Below are 20,826 nucleotides of genomic sequence, written 5' to 3' on the forward strand. Positions count from 1 at the left end.
GGTTTGATAAATAACTTTCATTCCAACTCAAAATGATAATTACCAAAGTTAGCTGGTGTGAGTGGTAAGGGCTCTCATATCTTAAATAAGTGGTTAGGGGTTCAATTCTCCACACTTGCGAATGAAAAGGCCAAACTTGGAAGGGGTCAAGTCATTAAATTGTCTTCAATACCTCAAAGGAGATTGCCCCAACTGTCGGTAAGGGAAGGGGAACTCATGGTTAACACCAAAAAAAAAAAAGACAAAACGATAACTGTTTTATTTTCACACATTATTTTAATAAAAGACTCCTTTTAACTCCAACACTATAAACTTCCATAGTCCCATGTCCCCGCTTCTGAGTGTAATCTTTTTGTTCACCATTACTAGATATGTGCAAGCAAAGTTTTCTTACCTCTTCTTGTGCAAGTGTTACGTTGTCAACGGATGGGCCAAAAATCTGGAATTCTGGATGCAAACTGAAACCGGAAAGAACAGTCTCCACTTTGTTAATCTACTAATTCGGACGAATACGCCGATGAAGGCAACAATGCGACTCAGGCTAGTATTATCAAAAGAAACAGTAAAGACACCAGAAGACGCCTCAAGCTTCATTCTTGAAAACTCCAGAAAATTTCTCAAAGACCTTGGTAGCTTAATAGCAACACTAAATCGACAATAGAAAACAACTCTCCCAACAGCAAAAGACAAGGCAAAGATAACCAAAATTATCGGTAACGGGACATAGACTTGGTTTGGTTCCTCTTCCAGGTAGCCCTGCGGGATGGTCTAGCTTTGTGGTGAAGGTGTCCTCGACCATGTAGTCCTCTGTATTTCTTTCCAGCTGAAGTCAGCCCACGCAGCTCTCTGTGCTTGTGAACTGGGTTGCATATCCAGTTGATTCTCGGGTTGTTTCTCACTGCATCATGAGCCGGGTCTACTAGTATCACTTCGAAGTACTTGTAGGTGGAATCCTGCATCAACCAAGGTAGGCATTAGAATCTAAAGGCTGTTTTCTAGAGATCTATAATTGGGCCTAAGATTATTTCAGACATTTAAATGACTAGTCTTCGTGCCATTCCTGGAGAGTACACAAAGATGTAGTACTAGTAGTAGCATACAAGACTAAGGGGAAAAAGAGGCAGAGCAGCACACATATATAACAACCAGTATAACACTAGTAGTAGTAAGCCTATGTTACTCGGACTCTTTGTACAACTGATGAGCATTGGGTATATATCCGAGTGTCAGCACTCAGCCTTCATAACGTGGTAAATTTTGAGAGACAAAACTATGTTATCCTAAACTGAGGAAGCAATGATACGTCTTCAAGAGAAGTTTGTTTTAAAATAAGAATAGATCTAGTTTTTCATGAGAAATAGAGAGAGAAAGATGTTCAAGACAAGAACTAAAATCCTCAAAACATTCTATATATCCTTGAGTATTGTTTTGGACACTGGCAGTGACCTTAGATGTGAAGGGTCAACCTAACATACTGAAACCATCAGCAAGAACAGCTGGCGGCTTATATATAGCTACAAAAATGCCTCAGCTACCACATTGGGACTCAGGAAAGTTTCTATCATCCCAAATAGGGGCTCAACTACGACAGAGCCTTCACAACCACAAAGTGAGGTTGGTTATAGTAACAGAAAACATATATCAACCATACACTAGTGACAGAGACAGCAAAAGCGGAAACACCATACGGTACAAGACAGCAATCAAGTAACAAACCTCGTTGATCCAGTAAGAGTTGAGGACCCTGAGACCACCAAGCTTGCGACCAGCACGCTCCTCAGCAACTGACCTCTTGCTTCGCTGGAATTTCAGCTGTGTAACTCCCTGGTTGGTAGGCTTACCATACACAATACCCTTGGGAATTGGCCTCTTCCTACCACCCCTCCTTACACGAACACGGTAAACAACAAACCCCTGCAAAAAATTTAGATAGATCACAAAACATCCTTTAAATTTTTTCCAATTATCAGGCTAACTACAAAACATAAGGGAAATAACAGATGATATAAGTGAATCCTAATGGAACAAGTGTTGCGTTCAAGTCCAAATGATATTGTAATCTTATACCAACAATGGTGGTTTTAGTGGTGTTTTGTTCAATTGAAGCCCATATAGACTCAAGATAAATAGAAATTATAAGCCTTCCAGGCTTCCATTCCATATGATACTATACCTTCTCCATTTCAGGTAATTCCACTTGATTCTATATGGGTATATTGGCCTTCATTTTTTCAGACCCAAGCCAGAACCTTGAGAAAAGCACACCAACATCTTCAGCACCCTACACAAACACGCCTTAGATATCACCGCAGTCTACTGAGGCCGCTGATCGTACAAGTATGGTTGTCCTTTGGTGGTAAAGAAGCAACTAGTAGAGTGCATAAATAAAGTTCCAACTATTTCTTCAATCACATTAGCACAATCCTAATTCCTAAATATGCCACTGCATGGGAACCGTATTCTCTATTATCCATCAAACCATTCATAAATCAACGACACGTAAAACATGTGATTATTAAATGCCTAGTATTTTAATGCAGAAAACAGAGGCACATTTCAAAATAGCACCAAAATAGTATAATGTTATGTTTTGTTAAGGTTGGTAAAGAAATGAATGGGATGGAGGAAGGGAGTAAAGTGTAAACCTGCTTGGCCTTGTAACCGAGACGGCGGGCTTTGTCGGGTCGGGTGGGGCGAGTGACACGGACAATAGAAGGAAATTGACGGTATTCCCAACAACGAACCCTCAAAACGAAACGCATCACATCCGACTGCTTCTTCCTCCATAACTCCTGCACGTACTTGTACCCCCCTGTTTCATCCTCATTTTCAATTATTATTCTTAAATTAATCAAGACAATAAGGGGGCATTTGGTACGGGAAAAGGTAAGAGAATGAAATCAAGAAAGGGTAAGAGAGGGAAATGAATGGTCACCCATATTATATTTCGGTGTTTGGTTGACAATTAGAGGAAAAGGGAATTAAAAGCCAACATCCACCATTACCCACCACCATTACCCACCACCTGTCACCATTATCTACACCGACACCACCACAAGTAGCGGCGCCGAGGATCTTCCTCACGGTACCCCACGACGAACCTAATCACCGTGCCTCACGCCCTCAACAAACACCACAATCCCGACCCCAAAAACCTTATTCATTCTAAAAAAATCCACCACAACCTTTCGAAAACCCCTCCCCCACCCCTTAAAACACCAGATCTGGTGCGGCCGGCGTCGGGCGTTTGCAGTGGTGTGGCCGAGGAAGGTGTTGGTGGTGGTTGGTGGGGTGGGAGAGTTACTGAAGGTGTTGGTGTGGTGTTTAGTGGTTGAGGATATGGGGTAGTGTGGACAGGCGGCGTCTCTGGTGGTGGTTGTGTCGGTGTGGTGGGTGTAGGGTATAGGTGGCAGTGGTTAACGGTGTGAGAGGGTGTGGTGGGTGTTGGTGGGAGTGGTGGAAATAGGGAGTAGGAGGAAGAAGGGATTATGGGGTTATGGGCTTACCCAAGGAGGGAGGGGTAAGGATGAGAATGGTTTTGGGGGTAAGGGGGTATGAGTTACCCTTTCTTTGTGTCAAACAAACAACAACAAAAGGAATCAACCATTTTTATTCTCTTTCCCTTTCCTTATTCCCCCAACCAAACGCCCTCTAAGATTGAAAGTAAGGTAAATGATAGGAGAACTGGAGAAGAAGAGAGATACCCATGGTGATGGTTTGCTGATGCCTGCTGCTGAGATTGAGTGTGTGATATTATTAGGGTTTCTCCCAAATAAATGACACCATAGATTGTCAAAGGCTTTTCTAGTCTTAACGCATGGGTTTATCTTCGGGCGTGCTAAAGATCGTTGACACTTTTACTAATTATCGTCGACATTTAATGTCAATTTCCATGTTTGCCCACCATAACATAACTCAATATCCGTCTCACTAAAATCTCTCTAAAAAAAAAGACGGTTTCTCAAAAAAAAAAGAGCGGGTTTTGCAATTAACAACATGAACGAGAACGATTTTAATAAGGATTTCAACAATGAAGCTAGTAACGAGGTGAGTGTACGATTTAATTTTGTTTCAAGTTTATGTTTTATTAGCGATCAATTCCCGAATTAGGATAGATGCCTTGATTTGAGACGGAATTAGGATAGATTCGTTGACGGAATTAGTCAAAATTGCAATGTTTGATTCGATTTAAAAAAAAAAAAATACACGAAATGGGCTGGACGAAGAACATTTTCGTCCAAAACCAGGCCCAGACGAAAAAGTTCTTCGTCCAAGGCCCATTCTGGACGAAGAACTTTTTCGTCTGGGCCTGGTTTTGGACGAAAATGTTCTTCGTCCAGCCCATTTCGTGTATTTTTTTTAAAATTCGAATTAAACGTTGCAAATCCGACTAATTCCGTCTCAAATAAAGACATCTATCCTAATTTCGTCACAAATATACAAACTAAGAAAATATTAAAAATAAAATTACTAAAGAATACATACCTTGTTGAATGTTTGAATTTGATGACGGAAATGATGTGGTTGAAGACGCTGTTTTCGTTGTTATGTGAGACGAGTTTTTTTTTCTTTAAATTTTTAGTGTGAAATGGTGATTTTTTGTGAAAATGTGAATATAAGGGGAAGTGTGAGGGAGAGGTAGTTTAGAAAGTTCATTAATAATTGTCGACGATCCATTTACTCATTTACTACTTGTTCCTTTTTACAATTCCGTTCACTTTAACTTTTTCAACCAGTCTTTCTCCTTTTCATTCCAAAACTCACAAACCATGGAGTACAATACTTATTTCAGTTTAATTCAGCTTATATGTTGTACAAATTAACTCTTATTTGAGCTCTATTCAGTTTATTTCAGCTCAGTTTAAATATACCTTTTCAGATCAGTTCAGCTCAATTCAAATGCTCAGCTCAAATCGTTATTAACCTTTTTAGATCGAGTCAACCGTGCCGGAGCCGACACTTCCCCCATACTACTAAGAGAATAAAAATTCTCAATAGTTTTCCCTCCAAAAGGAATCTGGCTAAATAAGGAAACAAGACTATATTTTTATTAAAATTATTACCTTTTAATTAAGATATAATCTTTAATCATTATAGTATTTTTTTAACTAAATTATAATCTTTTAATTAAAATAAAACAAAACTGGTATAAATCTAAAATTCTTATATGAAAAATCGATAAATTGATATTATTAGTTTCTATAAAAAAACTTACCACGTACTTAATTCGTATAAAAAAATTATGAACTGATATTATTAATTTCACGACAAAAAAAATCTTTAAAATTATTTGAGAAAAATTATAAATTGATCATTAGTTTTGTGGCAAAAAAAAAATCATTTAAATTACACATTTCTTGACTTTACTCAATTCTTTTGATTAGTTTTCCATTTTAATTTTTTATCCCAATATGAAAAATTAATAATATGTCAATTTTAAATCTATAAATAATACGAAGTACATTATAAACTAAAGGGTTTATAAATACCGCGCATTATAAACTAAAGGGTTTATAAACAAACAATACAAATAAGGTGAAGGGTGAAACAAGAGCGCCGCCCCAAAGTACAAGCCCAAAACTCCATTTTTATCTCCTCCCAACATACATAACTCCAAATCATTTCTGAAAAACCTCCATTGCAATGGCGACCTCCATCTCACCACACCTCCGCATCCTCTCCTCTTCAAACCCCACCTTCTTCTCTCCCCAAAACCCCTCCATTTTCCACTTTAACTCTTCCTCCATCACCTTCCCCTCAACCAAAAAATCCCACAATCTAACCCTCTCCAAAACCTCAATCAGGTCAACTTCACCCGTCTCCGCTTCGGCTTCAGATTCTTCCACAACTTCCCCAACATTCCACGGTCTCTGCTACGTCGTCGGCGACAACATCGACACAGATCAAATCATCCCAGCAGAATACCTAACCCTTGTCCCCTCAAACCCGGACGAGTATCGCAAACTCGGCTCCTTCGCCCTTATCGGTCTCCCCGACACATACCCAATTCGCTTTGTGGACGAGGGAAGTTTCGAGTCCAAGTACTCCATCATCATTGCTGGTGACAATTTCGGGTGTGGGTCGTCTAGGGAGCATGCCCCGGTTGCGCTTGGCGCAGCCGGGACTAAAGCTGTTGTGGCGGAGTCGTATGCTAGGATATTTTTCAGGAACTCGGTGTCGACCGGAGAGATTTATCCGATTGAGTCTGAGGTTAGGATTTGTGAGGAGTTTACGACTGGGGATGTCGCCACGGTTGAGCTTGGGGAGAATAAGTTGATTAATCATACTACTGGGAAAGAGTATTTGTTGAAACCTATTGGTGATGCTGGTCCTGTTGTTGAAGCTGGTGGGATTTTCGCTTTTGCTCGAAAATCTGGCATGATTGCTGCTGCTGCTGTTGACTCTTAAGGTTTACTCTCTGTTTTTCTATGGTTTTAAATTCCGTCTTCCTTCTTTAAGCTCAACTTATACGACTTGAACTGAATTGACAAAATGAAATGAATTTATGGGAGCGGAGCTGAATTGAATTGAGGTCAAGTCAGCTTATAGGAACTGAAATTATGACCAAAAGAAGAGAGTCTTAGCCATTCTTTTTTATTTTATTTTCACTCTTGATCATTTCATGTTCGATTGATTGATTCAATTCCATTGATTTTTCATTCAGTTGATTCAAAATTTCACTCCATTCAATTGATTAATTTCATTTCCATTAAGTTAATTTCATTTTATTTTTACTCATCTTAAATTTAATAGTTATTATTAATTTTGTTATCAATAATACTATTTTTTAATATTATTCTTTATTATTATTATTATTATTATTATTATTATTATTATATTTAATAATAATGTTATTAATAATTTATTTATTATTATTATTATGAATATTATTATTAAAATGAATAATAATGTTGTTGTTGTTGTTGTTGTTGTTGTTAAAATGAATAATAATGTTATTAATGTTAATAATAATATTATTTATTATTATTATTATTGTTATTATTATTATTATTAGTATTGTTGTTGTTGTGGTTGTTATAATTATTGGTATTATTATTAAAATTAATAACATTTATTATTAATATTATTGATGGGGCACGCCCAACCGACTTGACCCAATAGCCAATACGGGGTCATACAAGTCAACACGCTTGCCAACATGGTTACGGATTCGCTTGATACTCTACGAATCACGAATTGTTAAAAGCGAATTCTATCAAGCGACCGAAAATACATATAACACATTTTCTATAAGCGAATCGCGAATCGATTAGGCGTATTCATAGCGAATATGGTAACCATGCTTGCCAACCATCATTTGAGGTACACATAGAAATCTATAAATACCTCATTATTCACCCATTAATGGTAAAATACTTCTCACCAACAACTTCCTCTCTCTAGAAGTAAGACTACTCGAGCTACTATGAGAAGGCACGGAAACCTTAGCTTCAAGCAAGGTCCCAACTATCCACCAGATCATCGTAAGGCATCGAGAAGGACCTGTGCGAACCCTCCGAGGCCCTATTTGTTACGCGTGAAAGATCCATTCGGAGAGAGCAAGCATAGGTTCGAGGTGTCATAAATCAGAAAGGAGCGCGTTGACCCGACCCGGATTCGAGCAACGCTTACTTGAGTGTTTTTATTCGAAACAATTATTTTTACGAATATCATTATTAATATTGACATTATTATTTATTATTGTTATTAAGAATATTATTAGTAAAAAATTACTATTTTTTCATTATTATAATTTATGATTATTCATATACTCCTCCCTCTATCCTGGTCAATTGTTGTCCTTTGGTTTTGGCACAAAGACCAAGGAAAGAGGAGGGGCCAATTATAAATGACAAGCGGACCAAATTGAGTGTGAATGATCAAATTGCTCATCAAGTTCATTCTTAAAATAGAAAGGACAATAATTGAATGAGACACCCCAAAATGAAATAGGACAACAAATTACCGGGACAGAGGGAGTATAATATTATAATTTTTTTTCTTAAAAATATTAATTTTAGTATAAATAGTATTATACTATGAATATTATTATTAGTACGATTGATAATAACAATAATATTAAATATTATTATTATTAATATTAATATGATTATTTCAAATTAATTCAAATTCAATTGACTTTATTGATTCATTTCATTTCTATTGATTGATTGATCGGCTCGGCTCCACCGATTGATTGATTCGGCTCCATTGATTCGATTCACTCGATTGATTGGCTCCATTGATTCGATTGATTCAGCTCTAAAAAGCGTAAAGAAGAAGGGCCTTAGTGATTGATAAGTTGCAATTTTGATGGTATTTATTGTCTGTTTTTGTAGGACTTAAATTAAGGTTCTCGGAAACTTAACTTATACGACTTGAATTGAATGGACAAAATGAAATGAATTTCTAGGAACAAAACTGAATTGCATTGAAGTGTTCTTATATAAGAACTGAAACTAAGTCCAAAAGAATAGTCTCTTTTGATTGATATTTTTTTTAGGTCTAACGAAGAGCGCACTTGGTCGCATTACAATAGAGGGGAGGGGGGAATCGAACCTGGGACCTCTTAGCCACTAGACTAAGACATCTTCGGTAGTCTCTTTGTGATTGATGCCAGTCGCAATTTTGAGGGTATTTATGAAACGAGGAGCTAACTTTCCCTATGGTTGTATTCTTGCTAGTGGAGTAAGACATGGGTTACTTTGAGTTTGGATGTTGAGATAAATGAGAGTATAGTCTGTTAGGGACTTAATGAGCTCCTTAAGTTGTCGCTGAAAGTAGACGGAGAAGCTGACTATATGTATTGATTATGGAAAGGACAGATTAGTGATGATATGATTTCGAAAATGAGATGGAACGGTGATAATAAAACATGGCACATGAGACTTCTGTAATATCGTGTGTCAAATGACTCGAATAACTGCAGAAGGCTCAAAAGGAACCCTATTTTCTACATTTTTTTTTCTGTAGTAGTTGTAATATTTTTTTCTGTAGTAGTTTATCAAAATCTTCATATCCTCTCTAGTACCCGAGTCAAACATTCGAGTGTCATACACGAATATGACTCTTGGAAATTTCATTTTGAACCAAAAATATGAGAATACATACTTGAACAGACTTGATTGTTGGGTGCTTGTTGAGCAATCTAGCTCTTGTGATTGTTTGCCAAATCCATGTAACCTAAAAATTACTACAGTACTTGTTATTAAATCAGACTGTTTTCTTACAGGCTAAATTGAGCATTGGATGGCGAGTATTATGGAAGATTCATGTTGTCCTCAGGATAATATTATGTATCCCTGTAGTTTGTGGGTCATTTGTGATTTCTGTAAGATTTGTCATTAATCAAATTATGTTTTAGGCCGAGTACTCTCCGTCCTCAACTTTTGTGTTTTCTCTGTTCCGTCAATAAAATTGCCACTACCTGAATGATAGCTTCGTGACAGTATTATGCATTTGTTATTGATATAACTCCCGGCTACTTGGAAATTCTTATCTGATTACTTTGTATGTTTATTATTTGCACAATTTATCAGTGATGTCTAAGCAGATTCTTGGCACAATCAAGATGAGAAGATAAGTCTGCTGTAGAATGCAATGGCACAAAATAGGGGTTTGCTTCCAGATTCGTAGCGAATTAGATCAAATTGAAATGATTGTAACATAAATAGAGTAACACAAGAACATTGCAGTAAACAAAATGGAATTAAAAAAAAAAAGCAAATTTTTGATTATGATATTGATTGAATAAGCACTTGAATTACATTTCATCAACAATAAGATTTACAAAGCTATGCAGAACGCAATAAGTTTGTGAAATAATTCGCACATTTCAGCACTTAATTCTACGGTGATAATGACCATGGTCCCTGTCAGACTGACGGTGGTGGATGCTTTTATGGCGACGTTCCCGGTTCGAGTCCTGATCACGCTCCACGGAGTCGCTCTCTCTTGACCTCTCCCTCTCACGGTGACAATGATCAGAAAAATTTGCAGCAACATCCCTGCAGAATATGAAACTAAGTTAGCATCAACCCGAGTTTCTGACACAAATTCACATATTCAAAAACATGTAAAATATCACAAATGGCCAGACATAATTTCACTCTAAATTACACACTCGCGAAAACAGACTGACGCACGCAAGTGATAATAAACACAAGATGAGCAACATAATACCTCTGGCTCCAAGGAGGATGGGAAGGAATCAATGGGGGATACCCGAAATTCTGAGGCACTAGATGATAGCCCATATTGCAGTGCATGTTACCACTAAAACGCCCCATATAATCATCCTGCGGACGCTGCTGTCCCTGCCAATAAGGCTTAAAGTTGGAAGGGCCCATATGTTCATCCACACCTGGCTCTACATCCATGTCTGATCTTGCATGACCAGCAGGTGGCTTTTTTTGAGCTTCTTCAACAGCAAAAGCATCGTTTTGTAATACATGCTCCTTCGCCCTTGTCGACACAAGTGTATCTTTAGTCACTTCCACACTTTCCTTTACGTTTAATTCTTCAACTTTTGAAGGGGTGCTTTGGTCCACATTTGAGACATCAGATTGAGTAGGTGATGGCAACTTAGGTGGAAGACAGGGAGCAGACTCCATATCTGCAACGAAAAAAAGAGGATATCAGAAACTTGTACAGTTTTCCAAAAGAGAAAAACAATTGAAAAAAATATAATAATTTTAAAACCATCATCATTACAATACCTTCGACATGGACAGAACTCCCACCATTATCTGTAATTGTACTGCTATTACCAGACTCCAAGATACGGTTAATTGTGTCCCTAACAGTTGTATTAGGCAAAAGATCATCGGCGAGTATATTTTCTGCCTTGCAGTAGCACATAGACTTAGAAATGATGCAGTCTCTGATACCTGGTCAACATTGACAAAGAATTAGAGGGGTCTTAAAGAACTTTATATTACAAGAACGGGGTAACATTGATCAGAAGAAATGAAGAATTCTAGTGCTCCGTAACATTTGTACAACAGATGTCTTAAAGAACTTTATATTACACAAGTTACATTTGTCACAAAAACTCCTGTAACAACATTTGCTAGTAAATACAGCATCTTTCATCACTTCATTATATAGTGGACAATTAAGTTCAGGTGGAAGATTCACAATGGATCGAGTAGAAGATTGGCTTCCAATTTGTTTCTCAAAAGCAGCCCTGTTAACAATCAGATAAGCTATGTCAGCTCAAGAATCTCTTAAAAAATAACATAGGACAATCTTTCTAAAACAAAGCAAACATACTCATTTGGCTTCAAAGCAACAGACGTCCCATTAGCCAATGCATACAAGCCATCTGGTGTCGGTACAAGCATGGACTTTGGTAGGCCAATAGGAGGCTTTACTTTCCGAATGTCGAAGTTTGGGTCACCATTAGTTGGACAGTGTTGAATATAATGACCTGAAATAAATGGATTATGCATGATAGTAAGCATCAATGATAATACAAAATGCAAAAAAGATGCAACGAGAAAAGCATATAGTGCCAAGAACTTACCAGGAATCTTACACCTGTGGCATATATAGCCCTGTGGAGGTGTTTTCTGCTGCAAACCACACCCTTGGCCTAACCAAAAAGATGCAAACGATTCAATTATTAGTCGCAAACGATTCAATTTAAATCCAGAGCTCCAAGCCCTAATTTGACAATTAACAAATGTAATGCAAGTAAAGCAATAGTGACATACCAAAAGTTCGTCCACCACTAACAGTACTCATCCTTTGGACTAATCCATTAGAAGCTTGTCTGCATATATTGCAATAACAATTTAGTACAAAAGAAAACATTACTGGAAATTTGCAGTTACTTCCACATTGATAGAAGAAAAAACTCACCGTTGCCAATCTAAACCAGAACTTTCAGTTAAAGCCTTAATCTTGCTGTCCTCATCAGCTTTACTTAAAGAAGTCGAATCCTTCATTAAAATGCCTGATTCTCTTGCAGTGACTTGAGGAGTGGTCACGTAAATATCATCCCCGAAATCATCATAATAGTCCAATGGTTCAGACTGAAAATGATCGTCCAAATGTGAGTTACATTTGTTGGAGTAAGTGTCCCCGACAATAATGCGATCACAATTGTCGATCATATTGATCACATATTTAAATCTCATAACAAGAATACGAAAGGGGTGATAAATTATATATATAGTCAACTGGTCCACACATATCGGTAATGATTGGCTGGCTAGAGTTTTGACATTCTTGTCGATGCGACGGTGGTGATCATTGATCCTCGAGGTCACACCTAAAGGACGATTCCTTAATTGAAAAAGGTTAATTAATTGTATGTCGTCTGATTAATTAATTCCTTAAAATTGAACAAATTATTATCATAAGAGAGAAAATGACATCTTATTATAATGTGATTAAATAAGATTTTATTTAGTAATTTAAGAAGTTATATTACTAAAATTAATCGGTGTTTTTAAAAACACGCGAGATGAGAATGATAAGTTAGTTATAATTACAAGATGTTGTGGATTATACTAACTAGTATTTAAATGACCATTTTATGTGAAAGTAATTTTGAATTACTAGTCAATTTGTTAAATGTGATTTATTTAATTTGTAAATGATATTTAATTTGTTAAATATGCATTTTAAATTAAAACATGACATACGACATGTCACATGTCACATGACATACAATTGTGCAATTGATGGGCATTTTAGAAGTTTTGTCTTATTCTTTTGTCTTATTCATTTTTCATGACATGATAGTGATACACTATAGACAAAGAACTACACATTTTGTCTTGTGAAGACAAAAAGGAAAAAGAAAATGGGGGCCTATAGCCCTCTACCCACCGGTTTTTGGCATACAATATTGAGAGATTTTCTCAATTTTTCATTCTTCTTATGTTTTATGATAAACAATAAACTTCTCTCTCTTGTTCTTCATAAAATCAAGTTTTATGAATCAAATTTGTAAAAATCAATCACTAATAATACTAGTAGTAGTATATGAGTATTAGTAATCAATTTTAAGGTAAACCACATTACAAATATCTAGTACATGTTATTTTGTGGGATTTTGGGATAGTCTTGGATGCAATTAAGAGGAGAATCTCTACTTTGGGATTTTTGGAGGATCATCCTAACATTCATTATAGCTCAAGAACCAACAAGTAGGAGATCTTGTTGGTGCCCAAAATGGCCGAAAATTTAATGGTGAGAAAACGATTTTCTCATCTTTTGTTATTTAGTTTGCATGCATAAGATTTGTAATTATTTTATGACTAAATAAGTTCTCACATATATGAATACGTTAAATAATGAGATATAGATTTCTAACAAGCGGTATCATGAGCCTTAGGTTGTTTGCATGCAAATCGGTTATTGTTTTTCCGAGTTATACGATTAACAAAAAAAACTTATAAATTTGTGTTTATTATGATATATCACGAAATTTATTATGCATGTTAAAGTTTCTGATCCTAAAATGTATTTAGGATATTTTGGTTAATTTATGGATTTTTATTGTTCATTTTATATTATAGTGGCATTAAAATGTGATTTTATGATAAAAATGTCATTTTTGGACTAAAAATAGCTAAACTTCATTTTTTCCAGTGGTTTTTGGATATATTTTCACATATATTATCTATAGATGACCTGTAAATGTTCATAATTTTATGAGTTCTTATGCTCGAAATATGGTTTTTTCAAGATAAAATCGAATTTAAATGGAAAATAGGTTAATATGAGTTATATTTTGAATCTGGTCATAGAAATTTAGTATGTTGTCACATGCAATTTTACAAGATGTGTGTAAAATAATTGGCTATAATGAAGTCTTTATGCATGATTTATGAATTTTTGATGAAAAATCACATAAATAGTGACTTTAGTTAGTAAAAATTGCTAAAACATACTTCATGACTAAGGAAAAACGTCACATGTTGAATTTTATCATATATTCCAGATCTAAAATTGAAAAGTTGATAAAAATAATTTTTCTCATATTGTTATGGTTATAATTGATAAATCCGATAAACGCAACATTGTTTTTCTCGATAAAATTCGAAATTTTTAACCTAAGTTTTTGAACATTATGAGTGTCATGGTATTTTTCCAGAATGTTCATGAGTTTAAAAATTTCAAATTTCAAATTTATTTGAAATTTTTATGATTTATTTGAAGTTTATGGCTTTATATTGTAATTGCAAGTCCTTTTATGAACAATATTAAGAAATATAAGTTAATTATTGTCAATATGTTAGTGGAGACTAATTTTGAGTCCTAAGATGGTTAGGGTAATTAACTAGTACATAAATATGATTTTATGTAATTATTGTGATTTTTAAAAGGTTAAATCACGCAAATCCGTAAAAACCGATTAATATACGATAATGGCTCCTTTAAGGCGATTTAGCATAAAATTGGGCATGTTCATACATATTATAATGCTGCATTTTATTTATGATTGTCATATTTTAATTTTATGTAATTTTTAAATTATGTAATTTTACTTAGTATGGCCTTAGTTTTAATTGGTATTACCCGAAATATATGGGAATATCGATTCGGTTGTAATTTATTGTGATCTCGTATCACCGCTTTGTAATTTAATAGATTTATTTTTATTTTAATTACAAATGTATAATAGGAAATTATGTAATTTGTTATGTAATTTATTTAATCCGGAGTTCCTTGAAGACGGTGCCACTTAAGAAGGCGATCCATTAAGACGGTGTTACCTCGAGATCCGTGCCAAGACCGAAGTTCAAGGGACCAAAGGAGTTGGTTTCCAAATTTGTAATAGTTTATTAGATTTACTATTTTAGGAAGGCCATACTAAGATTTTATTTATGCTTTACATTTTATTTATATGTTGCATGCATCGCTAAATCGCCATAACTAAAACATACATTATCATTTTAATCGAGTTTATCGACCGTGTCAATTACAATTATCGTAGTTCACCGCTTTAGTTCACTTAAAACGTGATAGATAATAAATTGACATGACCTCTCGCTAAAAATAAACAATTGAGACTTAGCCTTACCAAAAAGTAGAAACCATGAAAACCTATTTCGTGAGGGAGTGCACTCGGCCACACCGGGGTACAAACCTTGTTACGTAGGGGAAGTGGGTGATAAATGTGTAATACTCCGTATTTATAAGTCCTTGGGTACTCTATCGAGTAGCCTCTTACTCGATCGAGTAGGTTTGGGCACTCGATCGAGTGTGTTCTAAAGGCACTCTGTTTTCGTGTTTTGAGGTTCTAGTGCGTATGTTTATGTCTACCCTTTCTTATATAGTTTCAAGATGCCGCCCAAGAGAAACGCGTACTATGCGAGAGCTGAGACCATGAACATATATGATGTTGTTAAGATGTTGGAGCACCAAGATGCTCTCACTGAGGCTTTAAAGAAAGTGAATAAGGATAAGGAGGTTGATCACTCTAAGATCAGTCTCTATATAGCGAGGTTTAACCCAAAAGAGTACACGGGAACCGGGGAACCAAACCTTCTTGACAACTGGCATCGTGAGATGGAGAACATCCTGGACTGGTCCATTGTCCGATGAGATGAGAGTAGAACAAGCTGCGTTCTACCCGAGGGGACGCAGCTGGCAAGTGGTGGGATACGGTGAAGGTGAGTGCTAGGGAGATGTATGTGAACCAGGGCTTACCTGCTATACCTTGGGAAGAGTTTCGGAGAGTTATGAGGAAGGAGTTTGTACCGGAACATGTGAGGAGTAAGCTGAGAGAGGAGTTCGATGGGTTTAAGATGACATCGATATGTCGATTCTTGAGTATTACAAGCGGTTTAATGAGAAGTCTAGGTATGTTGAGGATATGGGTTTGAGTGAGGAGAACCTGGCGCTGAGGTTTGAAAGAGGGTTGACACCCAAGATTATGGATAAGTTACCCGTGGGAGTCCTTACCGATGTTAAGGAAGCTTATGAGAGAGCCGGGAGAGCCGAGAGGTGGTTGAGATGGCTCGGGAGAGAGTGAGTGAGAAAAGAAAGGCTGAGAGTGAGGGTGGAGGCGGTCTAGTCACAAGAAAGGCAACCACAACCAAGCTAGAGGGTTTTCTTCGGGTCGTGGTTTAGTTTGGGGCTTCCTTCGGGCGTGGCCGTGTGAGTAGCTTGATGGTAGTTGGGGTATGACTTGCTTTGGCGTGGCGGTGTGGGCCACAAGAGACATGAGAGCACGAGTATGCCTGGAGCTTTTCAGGGATCGGCTCGGGGGAGCTATTCTTAGGGACCCGCTCAGAGTTATGCGAGCAATATACCGTCGGGTCATGGTCTAACCGGGAAGTCGAGCTATCGGGGTGGCGGTAACCGCAATGGCGGTAATTCTTATCGAGAAACCGACTACGAACAACAACAACAATCGGGGTCGGGTGCTAAGCCGACCACATCGGCCCGATCTTGTCCGGGGAGGTGGACGAGAATACGATGGAAAGTTGTTCATGATGGACAAGAAAGCGGTGAGGAGGATGCCCATGTTATCTTGGTACTTTTCTTGTTAACGGTATTCATACCTTTGTTTTGTTTGATTCGGGGGGCTTCTCGATCGTTTGTATCTTGAGTCATGTTAAACGGTTGGGTTTGAGAGTATGAGAGTCGTGAGTGAGAAAGTTTTTATACCTTCGGGAGAGTCGTATCATGTGGGAGGTCTGTTTAGAGATGTATCTATGATAGTTTGGCAAGTTGATCTACCTGTAGACTTGCTAGAGTTTCCTTTGACGGTTTTGAGATGATAGTCGGGATGGACTGGTTAGGAAAGTATAAAGCTAAGATAGACTGTCATCAGAAGAAAGTGTCTTTGAGAGGGCCTAAGGGTGTTAGTGTGTCTTATCGTGGGTTTCTAGTCAAACCCAAAGTTAAGTTGATTAATTGTCACTTTGAAGTCTTATCCGAGGAAGGGATGTCCTTTGATCTTGTGCCATGTGAGAGATGACCGGATAGAGAGTCCGACGGTTGATCGGATCCGGTGGTGGGAGAGTTTGCGAGATGTTTTTCCAGAGGAGATTAGGGGTTGCCATGAAGAGGGAGATAGATTTCACCGTTGAGTTGAAACCGGGGACGGGGCCAATCTCTAAGACACCGTACCGGATGGGTCCTAAAGAGATGGAGGAGCTCAGAAACAGTTAGATGATCGATAGAGAAGGGATACATTAGACCTAGTGTATCGCCGTGGGGAGCACCGATTCTTTTTGTGAAGAAGAAAGATGGGAGTTTGAGGTTGTGCATAGACTACGAGAGAGTGAACCGAGTGACAGTGAAGAACAAGTATCCTTTGCCAAGGATAGATGACCTGTTTGATCGGTTGAGTGGTGCATCAGTCTTTTCCAAGATTGATTTGAGGTCGGGGTACCATCAGGTGAAGATTAGAGAGATGGACATACCAAAGACAGCTTTCACGTCGAGGTATGGCCATTATGAGTATTTAGTGATGCCGTTTGGGTTATCTAACGCACCATTTGTGTTTATGGATTTGATGAAACAGAATCTTTAGACAGTTTTTGGACAAGTTTGTGGTGGTGTTTATCGATGACATCTTAGTCTACTCTAAGGCTAAGGAGGAACATGAGGAGCATCTGAGGATCGTGTTGAGACTTTGAGGAGCATGAGTTGTATGCTAAATTTGTCCAAGTGTGGGTTTGGTTGGAGAAAGTTGCTTTTAAAGGGCATGTGATCTCTAAGGAGGGAGTAGGCGTGGATCGGCAAAGATTGAGGCGGTGACAAAGTGGGAAGCACCAAAGAATGTTCTTTGAGATTAGGAGTTTCTTGGGTTTATTTGGATACTACAGGACGGTTCGTGAAAGATTTCTCCAAGATAGCTAGACCTATGTGACTTTGATGAGGAAAGAGGACAGGTTTCGTTGGGATGAGAGTTGTGAGAAGGCGTTCCAAACATTAAAGGAGCGTTTGACCACGGCTCCTATCTTAGCATTACTGAAGGATTGAGAACTTTGAGGTTTATACGAGATGCCTCAAAGAATGGGTTAGGATGTGTGTTGATGCGAGCGGTAAGGTGATTGCCTATGCTTCTAGGCAATTGAAGCCATACGAGGAGAATTATCCTACACATGATTTAGAGTTGGGTGCAGTGGTGTTTGCTCTCAAGATTTGGAGACATTACCTTTATGGGGCGACCTTTAAGGTATTTTCGGATCACAAGAGTCTCAAGTACATCTTCACTCAAAAGGAGTTGAACATGAGATAGAGGAGGTGGATGGAGCTGATTGGCGATTATGACATTGATATTATCTACCATGAAGGGAAAGCCAATGTTGTTGCAGATGCTTTGAGTAGGAAGAGTGTACATTCCCTGTGTACAACTCTATGTTTGATGAGGTTGAGAGATGAGGTGGGGAAGTTTGGGATACATATGATGCGAGAGAGGGGATCTTTGTGGGAGATTTTGATTCGGCTGATCTTTATGATGATATTCGAGGTAAACAGGCTTGAGATCCTAAGATGGTCGAGTGGAGAGTTTGGTAGAGAAAGGGACAGTGTCCCGATTTTCTATTCATACAGATGGTAGTTTGAGGTTCGATGGTAGGTGGTGTGTCCCTGATGATGAGGAGCTGAAAAAGACAATCATGATAGAGGCACATTGTACACCGTATTCAGTACATCCGGGTGGTGACAAGCTATACAAGGATTTAAAGAACACGTTTTGGTGGCCTGGGATGAAGAAAGAAACAGCAGAGTTTGTGGCCCGTTGTTTGACATGCCAGAGAGTTAAAGGGGAACAGCGACGACCACAAGGTAAGATTCAGTCTTTAGAGGTACCTGAGTGATATGGGTGATAGTGGATCGACTGACCAAGTCAGCTCACTTTGTTCCAATGAAAGATACATGGACTAAGGCACAATTGGCTATGGCTTATCGAAAGAATGTGCTAAAGTTACATGGAGTCCCTAAGGACATAGTGTCTGACAGAGATGCGAGGTTTATATCACGGTTTTGGAAAGAGTTGCAGGAATCTTTGGGAACAACTTTGAAGATGAGTACAGCTTTTCATCCTGCGACAGACGGTCAGACTGAGAGAACAATCAAAACTCTTGAGGATATGTTACGAGCTTGTGTGATGGACTTTGGTGGTAGCTGGGAACAGAGGTTGGATTTGATAGAGTTTTCTTACAACAACAGCTATCACACTAGTATTGGCATGGCACCGTTTGAGGCTTTATATGGGAGGAGATGCAGGAGTCCGATTTGTTGGGACGACAGATCTTTGAGGCGATGGTTCTAGGACCAGAGATGGTACATGAGATGGTTGAAGCAGTTAAGATGATCGGGAACGGATGAGAGCGGCTCAAGATAGGCAAAAGAGTTATGCGGATCTACATCGCCGGGATATAGAGTTTCAGGTTGGGGATAAGGTTCTTCCGAAAGTGTCTCCTATGCGTGGGGTTATGAGATTTGGGAAGAAAGGCAAGTGAGAGAAGTTCATCGGGCCCTATGAGATCTTAGAGCGAGTTGGGGAAGTTGCTTATCGTCGGCTTTACTGCTTTGCGTTAGAGAGAGTGCATAATGTGTTTCATGTATCACGGTGCGGAAGTATGTGAGTGACCCGTCACATGTGTTAGAGGCGGAGAACTTAGAGCTAGATGAGTCCTTATCATATCTTGAGGTACCTAAGCGATTCTTGACCAGGAAGGTTAGGAAGACTAGGAGTGGTGAGACAGTTTTGCTTAAGATCCTTTGGTCTAACCACGAGACTGAGGAAGCTACATGGGAGGCAGAGGATGCCATGAGAGAGCGCTACCCTTTCCTTTTTGATCAGGTATGTTTGGTTACGAGGACGTAACCTTGTTTCTTTTAGGGGGGTAGGAGAGGATCGCAAAGAGTTTTTAAGAGCTTCATACTCTTTTTATGTTGTGTCGGTATGGTCGTTGTCGTTTGAGTGGGTGAGTTTGAGTTAGTAACATGTTTTATGTTGAGTTTTGTTTTGGTTGCTGAGTCGGGAGTGCGTAGTGTGAGTCTTTGTTTTGTTGTGGTTTGAACTTCGGGGACGAAGTTCTTTTTAAGGAGGGAAGACTGTAATACTCCGTATTTATAAGTCTTTGGGTACTCTATCGAGTAGGCCTTACTCTGTCGAGTAAGGGTGAGTTGCGTTTTAAAATTGTTTCGACTGTTGGGTACTCGATCGAGTAACTATGATACTCGATCGAGTAAGGGGTACTCGATCGAGTACCTTAGCTACTCGATCGAGTAGCGGTTTCTGAGGAGTTATTTCTCGGGTTTTGTTAATTATGCGATTAAGGTATATAATCTTTCCGTCATTGTTCTAAACACTTTTCAAAACCTAAATTACTGTCAAGAGAGAAAGCAAAGTACGTTCATCACCTTAATCGCATTGTTAGCAAATCCCGGAGTTTTGAAGGTCGGATTTCACCTTTCTTTATACCGTTGTGATCCTTGCGTCAAGGGTAAGACCTATATACCATTTTTATAATGTTTCTTTAAAGTTGGTTAAACCCTAATTTGGGGAATTGGGGTTTTGTAGTATGTTATGCTTGGTAGTGATTATATGTTTGTATGTTAGGAGGAGGATTCGTAGAGGAAGCTTTTTGATATCGGTGTGAGATCGTCGATTGTTGTGCTTTCGGTAGGGTTTCCCTACTCGGTATTAGTTACATAATGTGTGGTGATTGTCTTGTAATTAGTGCTTGTTGATTGGTTTCATGACGGTTGTTGATTGATTGTTGTTGATGGATGTGATTGTTTGTCTCTGGTTCTCGAGATGCGTTCTCGGCTGAGTGGAGTCACTTGCGGGAGTGGCTTCACGCCCTAGTTTCGTCCTCCGTGGAACCCGCCACGGGAGGG

At 38.2% G+C, this 20,826-nt stretch overlaps 3 protein-coding genes across 3 annotated transcripts; 1 reads left to right on the forward strand and 2 right to left on the reverse strand.

The window, feature by feature from the left end:
• Positions 1-477: 477 nt before the first annotated feature.
• On the reverse strand, positions 478-3,770 carry LOC141652273 (large ribosomal subunit protein eL15-like). Its single transcript, XM_074459806.1, has 4 exons — positions 3,705-3,770; positions 2,646-2,812; positions 1,717-1,914; positions 478-953 (listed from the first exon to the last, which is right to left on the reverse strand). The coding sequence occupies exons 1-4, from the start codon at positions 3,706-3,708 to the stop codon at positions 708-710; spliced, it is 615 nt and encodes a 204-aa protein (XP_074315907.1). The 5' UTR covers positions 3,709-3,770; the 3' UTR covers positions 478-707.
• A 1,744-nt stretch (positions 3,771-5,514) lies between these two features.
• On the forward strand, positions 5,515-9,448 carry LOC141653551 (3-isopropylmalate dehydratase small subunit 1-like). Its single transcript, XM_074461353.1, has 2 exons — positions 5,515-6,409; positions 9,233-9,448. The coding sequence occupies exon 1, from the start codon at positions 5,644-5,646 to the stop codon at positions 6,406-6,408; it is 765 nt and encodes a 254-aa protein (XP_074317454.1). The 5' UTR covers positions 5,515-5,643; the 3' UTR covers position 6,409; positions 9,233-9,448.
• Positions 9,449-9,713: 265 nt separating this feature from the next.
• LOC141653550 (E3 ubiquitin ligase PQT3-like) lies at positions 9,714-12,134 on the reverse strand. Its single transcript, XM_074461352.1, has 8 exons — positions 11,866-12,134; positions 11,718-11,776; positions 11,528-11,596; positions 11,275-11,431; positions 11,040-11,188; positions 10,719-10,889; positions 10,183-10,615; positions 9,714-10,007 (listed from the first exon to the last, which is right to left on the reverse strand). Exons 1-8 carry the CDS (start codon positions 12,117-12,119, stop codon positions 9,836-9,838), a joined length of 1,464 nt encoding a protein of 487 aa, XP_074317453.1. The 5' UTR covers positions 12,120-12,134; the 3' UTR covers positions 9,714-9,835.
• Positions 12,135-20,826: the final 8,692 nt, after the last annotated feature.

The sequence above is a fragment of the Silene latifolia genome, chromosome 4 (assembly GCF_048544455.1).
Source record: "Silene latifolia isolate original U9 population chromosome 4, ASM4854445v1, whole genome shotgun sequence".
NCBI lineage: Eukaryota > Viridiplantae > Streptophyta > Magnoliopsida > Caryophyllales > Caryophyllaceae > Silene > Silene latifolia.